This window comes from Nansenia antarctica, assembly GCF_963989245.1.
Source record: "Nansenia antarctica genome assembly, chromosome: 9".
NCBI classification, from domain to species: Eukaryota; Metazoa; Chordata; class Actinopteri; order Argentiniformes; family Microstomatidae; genus Nansenia; species Nansenia antarctica.
This window is the reverse complement of record NC_137679.1, coordinates 38,418,217-38,434,045: the sequence shown is the minus strand read 5'-3', so window position 1 is coordinate 38,434,045 and position 15,829 is coordinate 38,418,217. Positions and strand designations below refer to the sequence as shown.

The following is a 15,829-nucleotide window of genomic DNA, read 5'->3' as shown; positions in this document are numbered from 1 at the left end:
CATTTCCACGTCTTCTTGTAACTTTTGCACCATCTTTTCCTCCATAACCTTGGCTTTCCCTAGAAAAACAAAAAACTAATTGATTAACATTTCATGCATCACATTTTTGGCATTCAGCAGACACCTTTATCGAAAGCAACCTACAGCAAATACATTTGTCTAAGTAAGTGAATCATCTATCCATCAGTCATAGCAATACAAAAATAATATACAGGTATACTAGTGCCAGGGGCAGTCATACTGCTAAAAAAGGAAGAATTATTATTATTAGAATTCAAAATCCTCCTAATTACATACAAATCACAAAATGGTCTTGGACCAAAATACATATCAGATCTCCTCCCACCCTATATTCCCGCAAGGTCCCTAAGGTCAGCTGAGACAAATCAGCTAATAATTCCAAGAGTAAAAACAAAACACGGTGCAGCAGCTTTCAGTCACGCTGCTGCATGCTCCTGGAACAAACTCCCTGAAGAAATCAAACAGGCCCAAACCCTTAAAATATTTAAATCTAAGCTAAAAACCTTCATGTTTTGCACCAGTTATGATTAAACACAAACACTTCTATCAATGTCTTTTTTCCATTAACTATTGTCTTTTTAAATGTTTTATCTATTTACTTCTTATATTTGCTTTTATTCATTGTAATTTTTATTTTCTTATGCTCCTCTTGCTGTATTTTTAAATAATGCATGTAAAGCACTTTGAATTGCCCCTGTTGTATGAAATGTGCTATATACAAATAAACTTGCCTTGCCTTGCCTTATTATAATTAATTTACAGTAGAGAAACTGTAGAAGGAGGTAGTGGGGATGAAGAGGTCTTAGGAACTATTAGGACCTATTAACATCATTCCCACAAACATACAGGCACCAGCATACAATCATCTTTCAGAGTCACAGTCTAGATCTTGATTTTAACACTAACGAATAATAATCCTTCTACTGCTACAACCGACTCACCGGCATGTGGGGCTTTGATGAGGTGAATGTTCTTCTTCACTTCGACGATGTCCTCCTCCTTCTCCAACAGCTTGCCCTTCTTCAGTCTGAGACGGGGATAAAGAGGGGAAGAGGGTCAAAAGGTCTTCAGGATAGAGAGCAGAGCACGTAGAACAGCTACATGACAACGCTGATGCCATCCACTTGTGTCCATTTTTCCTCAAGCCCAATAAACAAGAGAACATATATGTGTATTATTATATCTGTTTTTAATTGGGGGACGGGACGGCTTACCTGTTGAAGATGAACTGTGCCTGTCGTTTTCTCTTTATGGTTTCCACCTTCTTCATTGCCTCCACTGAAACAGGCAAAACAGATGTAATTAAACAGTTCATATCTAGGCTATTCATTCACAACTACACCATACGCGCACACTGTGGACAGAATATATGCACAATGCAGATAACAGCGCTTTCTAATGTGCAACTTCAGTGGGTAGAGTCTAGTTGTGAGTCGAGATGTGCCGACAATGTGTTGATTGAATTAAAATAATGAAAGTAATGATAGGGACTTTTGCCATAACAATTACCTGTCTTGCTCCACAACGCCCTCTGGTATTTGACTGCGATATTTCTGCGTTTTTCAAACTCCAGACAGTTATCCTGGGAGAGGAGAGATAGGTTAGAGATGCAAGGGGTACATTACTTCTTTAAGATAAACCATTTGCCAAATAAATAAATAAAACACCGTAACTACACGTGACCGTGCCACTCACCACGGTTAACTCCTTGCCGGACGCCTTCCTGAAAGCCTTCGTCCATCGGGTCTTCCTGGGGTTGCGCTTCTTCTTGAAGTTTTTGAGGCATTTCGATTTACAAAACCTGAAGGTCTGAGAAGAGAAAACAGTTGGAGCATTTAGTTACATATCTCGCTTAGGAAAAGGGAGTGATCTAGTGATCCTTCCATCTGAACCGTTAATTATCTGACGCCTTTAGCCGTAGTTAGTTACCACTAGACATGGAGCATAACATGCATTATAACTTCTCTGGTTAACTTCTCACAATACAGACTTAGATATAAAAACTAACTCAGGGGTAATGATAACAAAGATCCCCAAGACATAGCTGGTCAGTCAAGCGTGACAATCACATGAATGATATCGCTAAGATCACTGTTGACATTGTTGATCATGATAGCCAGCAGCGCGCTAGCAGAAATAGCTCAAATTAGCACGTAAACAAGAAGGCAACTAGAAGACTAGAAAGGACACCGAGAGAAACCTAATTACCTTGCAATCGTTCCGCACAAACATCGTCCCGTGTCCGGGGTAAACTGGTCCCGAACAAAAATAACATTTTTCGATACGCATTGTTACAGTTTATATTTTCTTGCCCATGTGTTTATCTGTCGCTCGTGGGGCAGGCTGGGCTTCAAAAGGAAGTTACATTAGACTATTTCCGGCGAGGACATGTTCTTCTTCACTGGTATTGCAACACCAATATATTACAACAATAACTGATATACGCCACCTGGTGGTGTGAAAGTAAACACAAAACGTAGGCTATTCTAATAATAACAACTGATAGCGCCACCTGGTGGTGTGAAAGTAAATACAACACGTATTTAATAATAATAATTGATAGCGCCACCTGGCGGTGTGAAAGTAAACACAACACGTAGGCTATATTCTAATAATAACTGATAGCGCCACCTGGTGGTGTGAAAGTAAACACAAAAACGTAGGCTATATTCTAATAATAACTGATAGCGCCACCTGGTGGTGTGAAAGTAAACACAACACGTATATAATAATAATAATAACTGCTAGCGCCACCTGGCGGTGTGGAAGTAAACACAACTCTGCCGACACGTCTTATTATTGTATTAGGGTGGTAACGATGAGCGGTAGACCTATTTTGAATCTTATTAATATTGATCGAATTTCTCTTTAATCACAAGGCGTTGTCATGTCATCATGTGCCTACAATACAGAGAAGAGAAACAAGGGTCATGGGGTTTATTTTCTTCTGCGTCCTGTGAAAACTCCCCAGACATTAGCATAGTGGGCGGGGTTAGAGGGACATTAGCATAGGGCTGGCCGCCGTTCTGGTTGGTTGAGACCGGATGATTGACAGGACATTAGCATAGGGCTGGCCGCCGTTCTGGTTGGTTGAGACCGGATGATTGACAGGACATTAGCATAGTAGGCGGGGTTAGGAGAGGAACAGGACAGGGGGATCTTCCCAAAGACACAATGTAAACATGTAGCTGTAATGAAGAGTTTTGACTTTTTGGGGATCGATTAGTTATCGTAGTTTGTTTTTTAGAAGTACACCACACCGAAACGTATCCGTATGGTTTGTCCATACCGGGAATAGTATTCACATAAAACATTTTTTGGGGGGGGTTTATATTATACGCTATTTATGCAAGCGCTACGTCTAACGTAGTGTTGTTAGTTTATTCAACTGTTTTAGATCACCACTTTTTCAAATCGCTGCTGGTTCCAGTGCCAGGGTCCAGATGGACTACCTGCTGCAGGTGAAGGTCGCAGCCCTGGTGGGTCTGTTGGTCCTCACGCTGTTCTGCGGGTTCATCCCGGCTCGGATGAGGTGGTTCAGGGACGGCAGCGGAGCAGGTAGGCGATGGAAGACCCACTGGGATTTATGCACTGATTTACGACTGTGATTTATGCACTGACACTTTAGTGGATCGGTCAATGAGACGACTTCACTTCTGTGCTGTGCTGCCAGCTGTACTGGTAGTAGTCACATTTGTCTGATGTTGATCTGTCTTATTTCGCCAACAAATATACCTGGCTGCTTATAATTGTCTGAATGTCCATGCCATGGCTGTTGTACCTTGTACCCATATCGCCCCTGAGAGTACAGTCCATTAATGCATGTGTGTTTGGGCTATAGTTAGGTCATGCTATGATTCTGTAAAGTAAGTACTAAGCATTACGTAAAGTATATGATTTTAAATGTGTGTACTGTGATTTTAAAAGGCTGTGGTGTTTCTCTCCAAAAAGGGTAGTAAGTAACGTTTAGAAATGTAGTTGCCTTATTATCCCATATTAATTAGGCCATTGATATAGATTAGAACGGTGTGTGTGAGAGAGAGAGAGAGAGAGAGAGAGAGAGAGAGAGAGAGAGAGAGAGAGAGAGAGAGAGAGAGAGAGAGAGAGAGAGAGAGAGAGAGAGAGAGAGAGAGAGAGAGAGAGAGAGAGAGAGTGAGAAGTCACCTGACTGGGATGAAGCTCAAAGCCCCCCACTTGATGACATTCCAGTCTTCCCCTATAGACCCAACCCCAGACAGGCCTCTACCTCTATAGTGGAAGTGAAACTCTCCACCACGAGACTATTTTTTAATAGCCCTAGACTATGACGTAGCTCACTGATGTCAATACCAATGAAACGAGGGACCATAAGATAAGCTACATCATGAAATTAATGACTCAGATTGTTAATGTGTGATTGACTTAACAAGCATGTTATAGCCTAAATCTCCCCGCAGAGCCAGCCTACAGTCTTACCCTTCATCATCACAATTATGACACCCATTGTCCCTCAGGCTGATTGCTGATAGAAGCTACTTTCACTTCTGTGTTTGTCTTAACGCCCATTACATCCTGTAACATGATCATCTCCCTGCATGCCCTTCTCTTTCTTCACTTTATGTGGAAAATAGATGGTGATATCACACGCTAACAGTTTCATTTGGAGCTGCCAAAGGTCTTGTTTGATCTTGTGTGTTGTGTTTGATCACTTCAGTTAATCAGTAGCGTATTAGTCAGAGATATCCGATCTCTGTGTCAGTGTCAGTGTCACTCAGCATTCCACCATTCTCCCCTGCCTCCCCTGCTACACACTTCAAACTACTCCTCCTCACCTACAAAGCCCTCCATAGCCTGGCCCCCCCTTTACCTGACTGACCTCCTTCTCCCCCATCGCCCTACGCGTACCCTCCGATCCTCATCCACTGTTCCCCTCCCTGTTCCACCCTCTAAACTCAAAGGCTTCGGAGACCCTGCTTTCTCACGAGCTGCACCCCGACTCTGGAACTCTCTCCCCCCAAGTCACTCAGAGACTCACCCTCACTCTCCACTTTTAAATCCCGACTCAAAACCTACCTGTTCTCCCAAGCACACAACCTTCCCTACCCTAAATATTTTCAAGGCAAGGGACTCAGTGGTACAAAGTCCTTAAGCATTTTATTAAGGCAGTGGAACCTACATTTCGGTTTAGGGGATAGAACCTCACTTGTGTGGGGGGGGGTTAAGACTGTGTTATTAAATGTTTTATCTATTTATTTCTTACATTGTTTCTCTTCTTTTATTGTATTTTACTGTTTTATCGACTTCCCCTGCTTTTATAGTCATTTTATGCTTGTATATGTTTCTATTCACTTTATGTTTTTATCCCTGTTGTAAAGCACTTTGAGCTGCACTGCATTTCTTGTATGAAAGTTGCTATATAAATAAAGCTTTACTTACTTACTTACCCTTACTGTGTTCTATGTACTCATCCTATCTGTTGCTTGTTGTGTCCGTGTTTTGTGTGCCCATACTGTCAGCGTCTTTGAGCCCCTGAAAAGCGCGATAATAATAATACAAATATTTCATTTGATTTATAAAGACTAGCTTGCTCTTGCTCACTACTTGACCTATGATCTGTGATGATCTTTAAAGAGGGGGCCTGATGTGTGTCCGTCCTACAGAATCCCATCGGATGTTCCTGAGCTTCATCAGTTGCTTTGCCGGAGGCGTCTTCCTCGCTGCCTGTCTCCTAGACATCATCCCCGACTACCTGTCAGACATCAACGATGAGCTGAAGGCACGGAGCGTTGAGGTAAGTGTCTTAGCACTTAGTAAAGTCATATCTGGTTTCTACAGAGTAGATTGTCCTAAAGACACTTAGATTTAGATTTAGTAATCAAATAATTATAGAAAAATAGACCCCTATACTTTCTTTTATTTATTTTTTTGTTTCTTTTTATTTTAGTACTCCATCTTTTCAGTTTGTAAAGTGTCTTTGAGTGTCTAGAAAAGCACTATATAAGTCTAATGTATTATTATTATTATTCTGGGTTATAACGGGTTACAGAAAGATGAGCACGTCCCTTGCTGTCTTTGGCTCGGTGTTTCCCTGATAATCTTCTGTATTTCTGTCTCTCCAACAGACCAGCTTCCCCCTGCCAGAGTTCATCATGGCGACCGGTTTCTTCACCGTCCTGATCCTGGAGAGGATCGTCCTCAGCTGCACCCAGGGAGGAGAGGCAGACGGGGAGAGAGCCCCTCTCTTACAGGCCAACGGGCACGGCCACGGGCACGGCCACGGGCACGGGCATGGACACGGGCACGGTCGACCACCCTCCACAGACCTGGAGGGCAGTGGCCAGCATGTCCACGTCGACTTCCAGGCCCACTCCTCCTTCCGCTCCTTCATGCTCTTCCTCTCCCTCTCCCTCCACTCTGTGTTCGAGGGACTGGCCATCGGCCTGCAGACCACTGACTCCAAGGTACAGTACAGATTAGATTAGATTCACTTTATTGTCATTTCATAGTACAAGACAATGCAACAAAATTATTGTGTGTCTAACCAGAAGTGCAACAAATAGCAATTATATTGCAGTGATAAGTAACAGTATTTACAGCAATCTATACAGTAAAGTGCAAATGGTAGCGTGATGTGCAATGTCATGCCATGTCATACAATGGTGACTGGATGTGCAGTGGTATATATAAATTGAGATTATATACAATGTGCAATTGTACAAGCTATGATACATATGATACATATATGATAAATGTATCGTATATAGTGATAGTATACAAAAATACAGGCTGTGGGCTATGATACACAGGGATGGGCTATGTACAGTATGATCTACACAGAACACTACTGTAACTGTGTGGTCAGTGAGACGGTGTAGAGTTTAGATTCTGAGTTTAGATTCTGTATTGATACAGAAGGAGCTGTGGAGAACCAGTGGAGGCTGGTGGAGGTAGAAATCGGAGGACGGAGGGCTCCATGTAATGCACGGAATGTAATGAGGAATGGTTTCAATCTGTGATGCCGTTCCTAATTCCATTCCATGCATTACGATGAGCCCATCCTCCGATTTCTACCTCCACCAAACTCCCCCTGGCGCCAACAGTTATAGTAACCATACGCTTTAACATAACATTCCATGTGCTGTTGCTGTGTACAACACCTCAGTGTTCTAACATAAGATCTCTCGCCCACTGAACGGTTCAGTTCGACGTAAGTTCAAAGGTCAACAGAAGCCTATACATTCAGCACCAGAGCGCCTACGTCTGCACTCAGCTTAACAATCCCCTGTAGACACACCTCATGATGCATATAAACAATGTCCTCGTTATCCATTGATGCATGTAGACATTGTAACCTGTGGTCACAAGTCAAGGTCATGCAGTGTGGTATCTACACTGGCATCTCCCGAAAGAAACTACCAACGTCAGCTGCTGTACCAGAGCTAGGCTAGAGAAAGCCCTGAGGTAACTCTATTCATGACCTGTCAGGAGTTCTAGTGTAACTTGTTGACATTCAGGCAATATCGTAGATAAACAGAGGGAAGTAGGTCATTTACTTAGGTACCTTTCACCCACATCCTCAAGGCCCGGTATTTCAAAACGCCCACAATTCCAAAAAAGTTCTGACGTTGTATAAAACTGTTTGAAAAAACTGAATATGATAATTTACTAATCCTTTTTTGGACATATTTTCAATTGAAAACAGTACAAAGACAATATATATTTAATGTTTTACCTTATCAACTTTATAGATTTTTGGAAATATATGCTTATTCTGAATTTGATCATTCTCGAGCCCACATGGGAACACTTTGGAATACCATTGTCAGTTAACACAGTTCGTCGCTGCTACAAATCTACAAATGCAAGTTAAGACTCTACCATGCAAAGCGAAAGCCATATATCAGCAACATCCAGAAACGCTGCAGGCTTCTCTGTGCCCGAGATCATCTGAGATGGACTGACGCAGTGGAAAAGTGTGCTGTGGTCTGATGAGTCCACATTTTAGATTGTTTTTGGAAATCATGGACGTCATGTCCTCCGGGCTAAAGAGGAAAAGGATCATCCAGATTGTTATCAGCGCAGGCTGAAGTTCAAAAGCCAGCATCTGTGATGGTATGGGGGTGTGTTAGTGCCCATGGCATGGGTAACTCGCACATCTGTGAAGGCACCATTAATGCTGAACGTACAGATTTTGGAGCAACATATGCTGCCATTCAGGCGACGTCTCGTTCAAGGACGTCTCTGCTTATTTCAGCAAGACAATGCCAAGCCACATTCTGCACGTGGTACAACAGTGTGGCTTCGTAGTAAAAGATTGCGGGTACTAGACTGGCCTGCCTGCAGTCCAGACCTGTCTCCCATTGAAAATGCGGGGCGCATTATGAAGCGCAAAATACGACAACGGAGACCCCGGACTGTTGAGCAACTGAAGTCGTACATCAAGCAAGAATGGGAAAGAATTCCGCTTTCAAAACTTCAACAATTAGTGTCCTCAGTTCCCAAACGCTTACTGAGTATTACTGAGTGTTGTTAAAAGGGAAGGTGATGTAACACAGTGGTAAACATGCCCTTGTCCCAACTTTTTTGGAAATTCAGAATGAGTTGACCAAAAAAAAATATTTACAAAAAAACAATAAAGTAGATCAATTTGAACATTAAATATCTTGTCTTTGTACTGTATAAATTGAATATAGGTCGATTTTGCGAATCATATTCTGTTATTTACATTTTACACAGCGTCCCCAACTTTTTTGGAATTGATTGATCATCAGAATGATCCGGATTCCTTTTTCAGATCCAGGATCAGATCTATTGAGTGAGTAGTATAGTTTTGGAGTAGCATGGGGGAGATCAGCCAGCTTGATCTGATCCTGGATAGCAAAGAATTAGCCTATCAACCCTGTTAACATGCTGTGTCAGCTGATACCGAAGCACCAAGGAACCAGGAAGACAGCAGCCGCCTAGCTAGAACCCCACGTCCTGCTAGAACAGTGGTTCTCAAACCTCTCCTCGGAGACCACCAGCCGTTCCACATATTTGATCTGTTCCACCACCAGCACCCCTGATTCAACTGTAATCAAGTACAAACCATAATTGCTTTGATTAGTTGAATCAGGTGCGCTGGTGGTGGAACAGATCAAATGTGTGGAACGGCTGGTGGTCCCAGAGGAGAGGTTTGAGAACCACTGTGCTAGAACCAACAGATGTTCTGTTTCTCCCACCCAGGTGCTCGAAATATGCATCGCCATCCTGGTCCACAAGAGCATCATCGTCTTCAGCCTGTCAGTGAAGCTGGTCCAGAGCGCCGTCCCGCCCATGTGGGTGGTGGCCTACGTGGGGGTCTTCGCCATGATGTCGCCGCTGGGCATCGGCATCGGCATCGGGGTGATCGAGGCTCAGCTGGCCGCCGGGGCTCTGATCCAGGCCGTCCTGGAGGGGCTGGCGGCGGGGACGTTCATCTACATCACCTTCATGGAGATCCTGCCCCACGAGCTCAACTCCCCAGAGAACCAGCTGCTCAAGGTGCTCTTCATCCTGCTGGGCTTCAGCACCATGGCGGGCCTCACCTTCATCGGCTGAGAGAGCGCCATCTACTGGATCGACTGACCTAGTTCGCTGCCTTATGTTTGTGTGGACTTGTAGTCGTCATCTCACATGACGTGGTCCCCCCCCCGGTGTCTCAGGGAGGCGCACGGTCCGACCAAGAAAGGGCTGGTTTGTTTATTTGGTGATGCGAGGGAGCTTTCAGTGCACATGCCTTCTTGTTTCGTTTGAATCCCCTGCTGTGCGGTATTTGAACGTTTTTGATACACTGGTGACATTTTATGGCTTTTATCATATGTTTTATTTTCAAAAAGAAGAATGGTGCAACGGTCATCAAATGACGTTATCTCAGATTGAGTTATAGAGAACTACCTTTTCATTGGACTCTTTAAGACTGGTAGAGAGCAAGCGCAAAGAACAAATATACAGCAAATTGGTATCATGTCTTATCTTTTTAAAGGGTATTTATTTTTTAACAGAATCATTGTTTGTAACCTTTGGCACATAGCAGAAGAACACTGGAGTACAAAGGGCAGTTGAACCTGGCACCACAATATTTGTTAATATCCTTTGCATCAATAACTTATTATCTTTGCTGATCAACATTTTCATACCTCATGTTTATACCTTTTTACATTGTTTAAAAAGTAATTCAAAGTTTAAAAGTGAAACATAGTTGCTATTTGTGTCCAACATGAGCACTATTTGAGTCTCCATATTAGAAAGGTTAAGGCTGTTGTGGAGCAAATAATCTTTCCCTTTGAAAGATGCTCATGCCTTATGACTGTGTGCCAAAGAAAAATCTTGTGACCATATTTTAGACCTTTAGGAGAGCATGATCAGTATTATGTGGATCAAAATATGCAACGGAATGACCAGGAGAATACAACAGACCTTATCGTTTACATGGTTACCAGGTGAGATCACAGTCCATTTGTACTTCCAATACTTCAAGACTTCTGCATCGGACCCAACACTAGTGTCTGTAAGAGATCAACAAAAGTGTTTCATGTACAAACGTATGCCACTGTAAAATGTCTATAAACATGGATGTGTGCCTTACATGTGGTATCCTTGATTTACTGATGAAAAGCGTCACCTGACAGTCCTTCTGTTTTGCCTCATGTGAGCACTTTTGATGGGCATGCACAGCTGACATGATGTGACTTAGATGGGTTGCTTGTCATGCCTCTGGACTTTGATGCAGATCCAGCCCTCTTACTGTATGTCACGTGGTTAAGTTTGAAGCTCCGGATCAGTACATTTCAGAAGAGGGTTTGGGTTCTAGTCTGCCTTTGCTGTACACATTTCCTGTCATTGTTGGCTAAGGCAGTGAACCAAAACAGACACACTGTCAAGGCTGTCAAGTTACAAGTATCAAGTCACTTTATTATTGTAGAATACATTCTGCAGTCCGACGAGTTTCCCTGGCTGTTTGGCCTTGATGAGAGATGTTGCTGTAGTACAATCCCAGCTTGTCCTCAGCCTCCCCCAGGCCCTCTCTCTGACCCCCGGGCCCTCAGCCTCCCCCAGGCCCTCAGCCTCCCCCAGGCCCTCTCTCAGCCTCCGCCAGGCCCTCTCTCTGACCCCCGGGCCCTCAGCCTCCCCCAGGCCCTCAGCCTCCCCCAGGCCCTCAGCCTCCCCCAGGCCCTCTCTCTGACCCCGTGTGGTTGTGTAAGGGCATGACTAAGGCTTCCAGGATGATTCTTGAGGCTGGGTTTGTCCTGAGTTGTAATAGGCTTCTGCCAAATAGTGTAATTTCTAGCGCAAGCTAGTCAAGCATTGGCCATTTCCACGCACATGTGTATTGAAGAAATCGGAGGACGGGCTCGTTATAATGCATGGAATGGAATGAGGAATGATATCAAATGTGTGTTTGATACCCTTCCTCAATCATGCGTGTTTGACACCATTCCTACCATTACCATTTCCGTTCCAGGCATTACACTGAGCCCGTTTCGACCTCCTCCACCAGCCCCCCTGCCCTGATTGAAGCTGAAATATTTACTTGTGCCACTAGGTGGAGGTGTTGATCACAGATGGAGCAGATGTGAGCCGGGCGTGCCAAGCCTACTCATTTCCTAGAATGACATGGTTACCATGGCGACGTGCTTCACCACACAGGGAAGGAGTAGAGACGTCCATACAGGGCAGGTTCCCTGGACAGAGGCTAATCCTAGATTTAAAAAGCAACTTCAATGGAATGGATTTTCCATTGGAAGTGTGATTTAGTCCAGGACTAAATAATCTTAATCTGTCCGGGAAACCACCAGTCCACAGAGCAAACTTTTAAAAATTTTAGTCAGTCAATTGTTGGAATTTGGTATTTTATACTCTAGGCAAGGGGTCGGCCAGAGACGGCGACCCTGGAGCAATTAGGGGTTCAGTGCCTTGCTCAAGGACACCTCGACACACGGCCAGCCGGGGTTCGAGCCGCCGAACTGCAGACCATGCGATTACGGCTACCCAACAAGTTGGCATCTAACATAGCAGTAAGGTGCCATCTGTAAGCTCTTCCCCTGTGACTATGAGATGAAATGCAAAATACTCAAAGAAAGACACGCACGCACACACACACACACACACACACACACACACACACACACACACTCACACACACACACACACACACACACACACACACACACACACACACACACACACACACACACACACACACACACAGTATACAGTAGTATGATATAACCATCTGACATTCCTGGCCATATCAGAGCTTTTCTCCCTACCAAAGGATGTTCTGTGTTCATGGCTGTGCCTTATCTCATAGACAGGGACATTGTTGGAGCCTCCATTTTGTTTTTTTGGGGGAAGGGATTCACTAATGAGAGGCAAGGCCTGGCCAGTGTCCTCTGTGTGTGTGTGTGTGTGTGTGTGTGTGTGTGTGTGTGTGTGTGTGTGTGTGTGTGTGTGCGCGTGTGTGCGTGTGTGTGTGTGTGTGTGTGTGTGTGTGTGTGTGTGTGTGTGTGTGTGTGTGTGTGTAGGAGGGTCCGAGGGGCCCAGAGGATGTGTTTGTCTCAGCTAAACAGAGCAACAGGGCTTTAGTGTGGAACTGTCACTACCACCATTCACCCTGAGCTCATTAACCAGAACTGGCTCCAATTCAGCTGGGGCTCCATGGAGGAGAGAGGGGGGAGAGGGGACTGCTCAGTGCCCCCACCGTGGTGGCCATGAAGCAGGCATGGAGTATTCAATGCCCCCCCATCCCTCTCTCTCTCCCTCTTTCTCTCTCTCTCTCTGTCTCTCTCTCTCTCTCTCTCTGTCTCTATCTGTCTCTCTCTCACTCTCTCTCTCTGTCTCTCTCTCTCTCTCTCTTTCTCTGTGTCTCTCACTGTGTCTCTATCTTTCTCTCTCTCTCTCTCTCTGTCTCTCTGTCTCTCTCCGTCTCTTTCTCTCTCTCTCTCTCTCTCTCTCTCTCTCTCTCTCTCTCTCTCTTTCTCTCCATCACATTAAAACCTGTACCTGGCTGCATACCTCTGAGTATTTAACTAATGGGAGGCTTCTCTGGTTTATCTCATGGTTCAATAATTACAGTTCAACTCTCCATCCTGCCGGAATGGCTTAGTGAATCTGTGGTTATTTTGGTGGTTTTGAGTGTTTTTTCCAGGTAAACGGTCATCGTGTTATAAAACTTTAGTTAATGGACCAGGACATGTCGATCAGAGTAAGTGATTTTTGCTGAGGTGTGAATGATGTCCCACTCACAGGGCGACATAGATGAACACCGAACTGGAAGAGAGGAGCAACCATAGAAACACAATGAGACGAACCGCAAATTGAATTGAATTGAATTCTGCAATTAAAGCACTTTAAGAACACCAACAACAAGTTCACTCCTGGTTCCAAGTTCAACCCTGGTTCCCATGCAGAACCCCCCTGCCCCCCCCCCCCCCCCCCCCCCACTTATAGTCGTTCAAAGATGAGAAAGTCCCATTCCTGCGTCATCGATTATAAATCGCTTTGGAATAAGGGCGTCTGCTAAACTAAATGCCCAAAATGTAAATGTAAATGTAAATGTAAATGTAAATGCGTCATTACAAAATGGAGCTCAAAGGAAACTGCATTCCCAGTGGCTTGTTGATGTGGTTGGAGTACTTGGGTAAATAATCCTTCATCTGGTTCCTAAACCAAACCAGAGTGTTTCCGAGGGTGGAATGTGCAAGGTGAAGTAGTGATTAATTCTCTATAGCCCCCCGCTCCTCCCCCCCCCCTCCCACACACTCCTCTCCCCTGGTGGCCTTCTCTCATGTGACCCAGCTGGGGAGGCAGAGTGGTACGCTACGCAGGGAGAAGGGGAGGCTGGTGGAGGTAGAAATTGGAGGACATGCTATATTTTTTATTCCATAATTCCTCATTCTATTCCATGCATCACAATGAGCGCGTCCTCCGACTTCTACCTTCCCCTACCAGAGGTATGCAGCAGTCCTGTCGGGTCCTAACACACCACACATTACACGTGTGCATGAGTGTGTCTCCTCCTCAACCAGTCTGAATAATAATAATTTTAGTGTTTTATTTGTATAGCACTTTTCCTGCAAACGTTGCAGCTCAAAGTGCCTTAATCATTATATAATCATAATTGAATTATTTAAAGGATTAAAAAGATTAGTTTTTAGTCTTGACTTGAAAATGTTTGCTGAGGTTGCATCCCTAATGTAAACTGGCTGCATTCCACAATTTGGGTGCATAAAATGAGAATGCAGCCTCACCAAATCTCTTCTTTTGTACACGAGAAAGCCAGGGTCAGAAGACCTGAGAGCTCTATTGGGCTGATATGCTAGCAAAAGGGCTTTCAGGAAAGGATTGTTTTTATATATCTGTCCTTGCTCTCAATAAAAAGTAAAAAAAAAAAAAAAAAAAAAAAGTAAAGAAAAGTAGATTTTTAATATTGATTCATTCTTTCAGATATTCTGGTGTAAGTAGGTGTGACCAGGGTCAGGGTGGAGGCCAGCACGGCGGCGGTACTGAGCCTCAGAGGCTGTGTCCTGACGGTTATTCAAGTCCTGGGTTCCTCTTTTGTTCCATTTATATTTCATTCTTTCATTCTTTTTTTCCCCTTCATCAGAGGTGTAATTCCAGGCAGCGCGGCCGGGTTTCAGTCTTCTCATGCAACCAGAGACGGGTGACCTGCATCGACAGGAAGACGCACAATGCATCGATACACCCGGCTGTCTGGTGTCTCAAGTTTTTGGTGTCCTACCGTAACCTCCACAGTGATCTATTTATGAGCTATCCTGTGTGAGAAATGGTGTAATTCTATCAACAGTCGTGTCACTCGCGGTCATTACTGTCAGTAGCAGTGCTAGCATTCTGTTCTGTTGTCAGTAGTCAGTAGTGTTTTAGGGTTAGGGTTAGGCATTATTCTTTGTTTTGCTGCTGTTTTGGCAGGTGTTTAGAGTATCCTTAGGGGTGTTTTGGGAACAGACCCACGCTCTTTATGTGTCTCTCTAAGCCAGGTCTTGGTCCGGAGTCCCATCAGGGTTCGGTGGGGGACAGAAAAGGGGATGGGGTGTGACAGACAACTCTGTGTTCAACAACTCTGATAACTCTGAACATTGTTATTTGTTATTGTTTAGATCTATTTCGACACCACCCTCTCCTCTTCCCCTCTCCTCTCCTCTCCTCTCCTCTCCTCTCCTCTCCTCTCCTCTCCTCTCCTCCCCTCTCCTCTCCTCTCCTCTCCTCTCCTCTCCTCTCCTCCCCTCTCCTCTCCTCTCCTCTCCTCTCCTATCCTCCCCTCTCCTCTCCTCTCCTCCCCTCTCCTCTCCTCTCCTCTCCTCTCCTCTCCTCTCCTCCCCTCTCCTCTCCTCTCCTCTCCTCTCCTCTCCTCCCCTCTCCTCTCCTCTCCTCCCCTCTCCTCTCCACCCCTCTCCTCTCCTCTCCTCTCCTCTCCTCTCCTCTCCTCTCCTCTCCTCTCCTCTCCTCCCCTCTCCTCTCCTCTCCTCTCCTCTCCTCTCCTCCCCTCTCCTCTCCTCTCCTCTCCTCTCCTCTCCTCCCCTCTCCTCTCCTCTCCTCTCCTCTCCTCCCCTCTCCTCTCCACCCCTCTCCTCTCCCCCTTTCCTCCCCTCTCCTCTCCTCTCCTCTCCTCTCCTCTCCCCCTTTCCTCTCCTCTCCTCTCTTCTCCTCTCCTCTCCCCCTTTCCTCTCCTCCTCTTCCCTTCCCTCCCTCCCCTCTCTCTCTCTCTCTCTCTCTCTCTCTCTCTCTCTCTCTCTCTCTCTCTCTCTCTCTCTCTCCCTCCCTCGTGTAGATTAGCCACTCACAGTAATGC

At 44.9% G+C, this 15,829-nt stretch overlaps 2 protein-coding genes across 2 annotated transcripts in view; one reads left to right on the top strand and one right to left on the bottom strand.

The window, feature by feature from the left end:
• LOC308165726 (putative ribosome biogenesis protein RLP24) overlaps positions 1-2,365 on the bottom strand; it is a 2,570-nt gene extending 205 nt beyond the window's left edge. The window contains exons 1-6 of the mRNA XM_080539874.1: positions 2,230-2,365; positions 1,717-1,830; positions 1,531-1,603; positions 1,236-1,299; positions 963-1,048; positions 1-59 (exon numbers count right to left, since the gene is read on the bottom strand). The exon at positions 1-59 is cut by the window's left edge and continues 205 nt beyond it. Of these exons, the coding sequence (XP_080396000.1) occupies positions 1-59; positions 963-1,048; positions 1,236-1,299; positions 1,531-1,603; positions 1,717-1,830; positions 2,230-2,310 (477 nt within the window). The 5' untranslated portion in view covers positions 2,311-2,365. The remainder of the gene's footprint in view (positions 60-962; positions 1,049-1,235; positions 1,300-1,530; positions 1,604-1,716; positions 1,831-2,229) is intronic.
• An 857-nt stretch (positions 2,366-3,222) lies between these two features.
• Positions 3,223-10,565, top strand: slc39a1 (solute carrier family 39 member 1). The gene is made up of 4 exons (XM_080539864.1): positions 3,223-3,579; positions 5,661-5,791; positions 6,123-6,461; positions 9,226-10,565. The coding sequence occupies exons 1-4, from the start codon at positions 3,465-3,467 to the stop codon at positions 9,577-9,579; spliced, it is 939 nt and encodes a 312-aa protein (XP_080395990.1). The 5' UTR covers positions 3,223-3,464; the 3' UTR covers positions 9,580-10,565.
• The last annotated feature ends 5,264 nt before the right edge of the window (positions 10,566-15,829 follow it).

Excerpts from the sequence above, each read along its gene's own strand:
- slc39a1 (XM_080539864.1), top strand. The coding sequence starts at position 3,465 with ATGGACTACCTGCTGCAGGTGAAGGTCGCAGCCCTGGTGGGTCTGTTG. Across the intron at positions 5,792-6,122 it reads TGAAGGCACGGAGCGTTGAG|ACCAGCTTCCCCCTGCCAGA; the intron begins GTAAGTGTCTTA and ends TCTCTCCAACAG. Across the intron at positions 6,462-9,225 it reads TGCAGACCACTGACTCCAAG|GTGCTCGAAATATGCATCGC; the intron begins GTACAGTACAGA and ends TCTCCCACCCAG.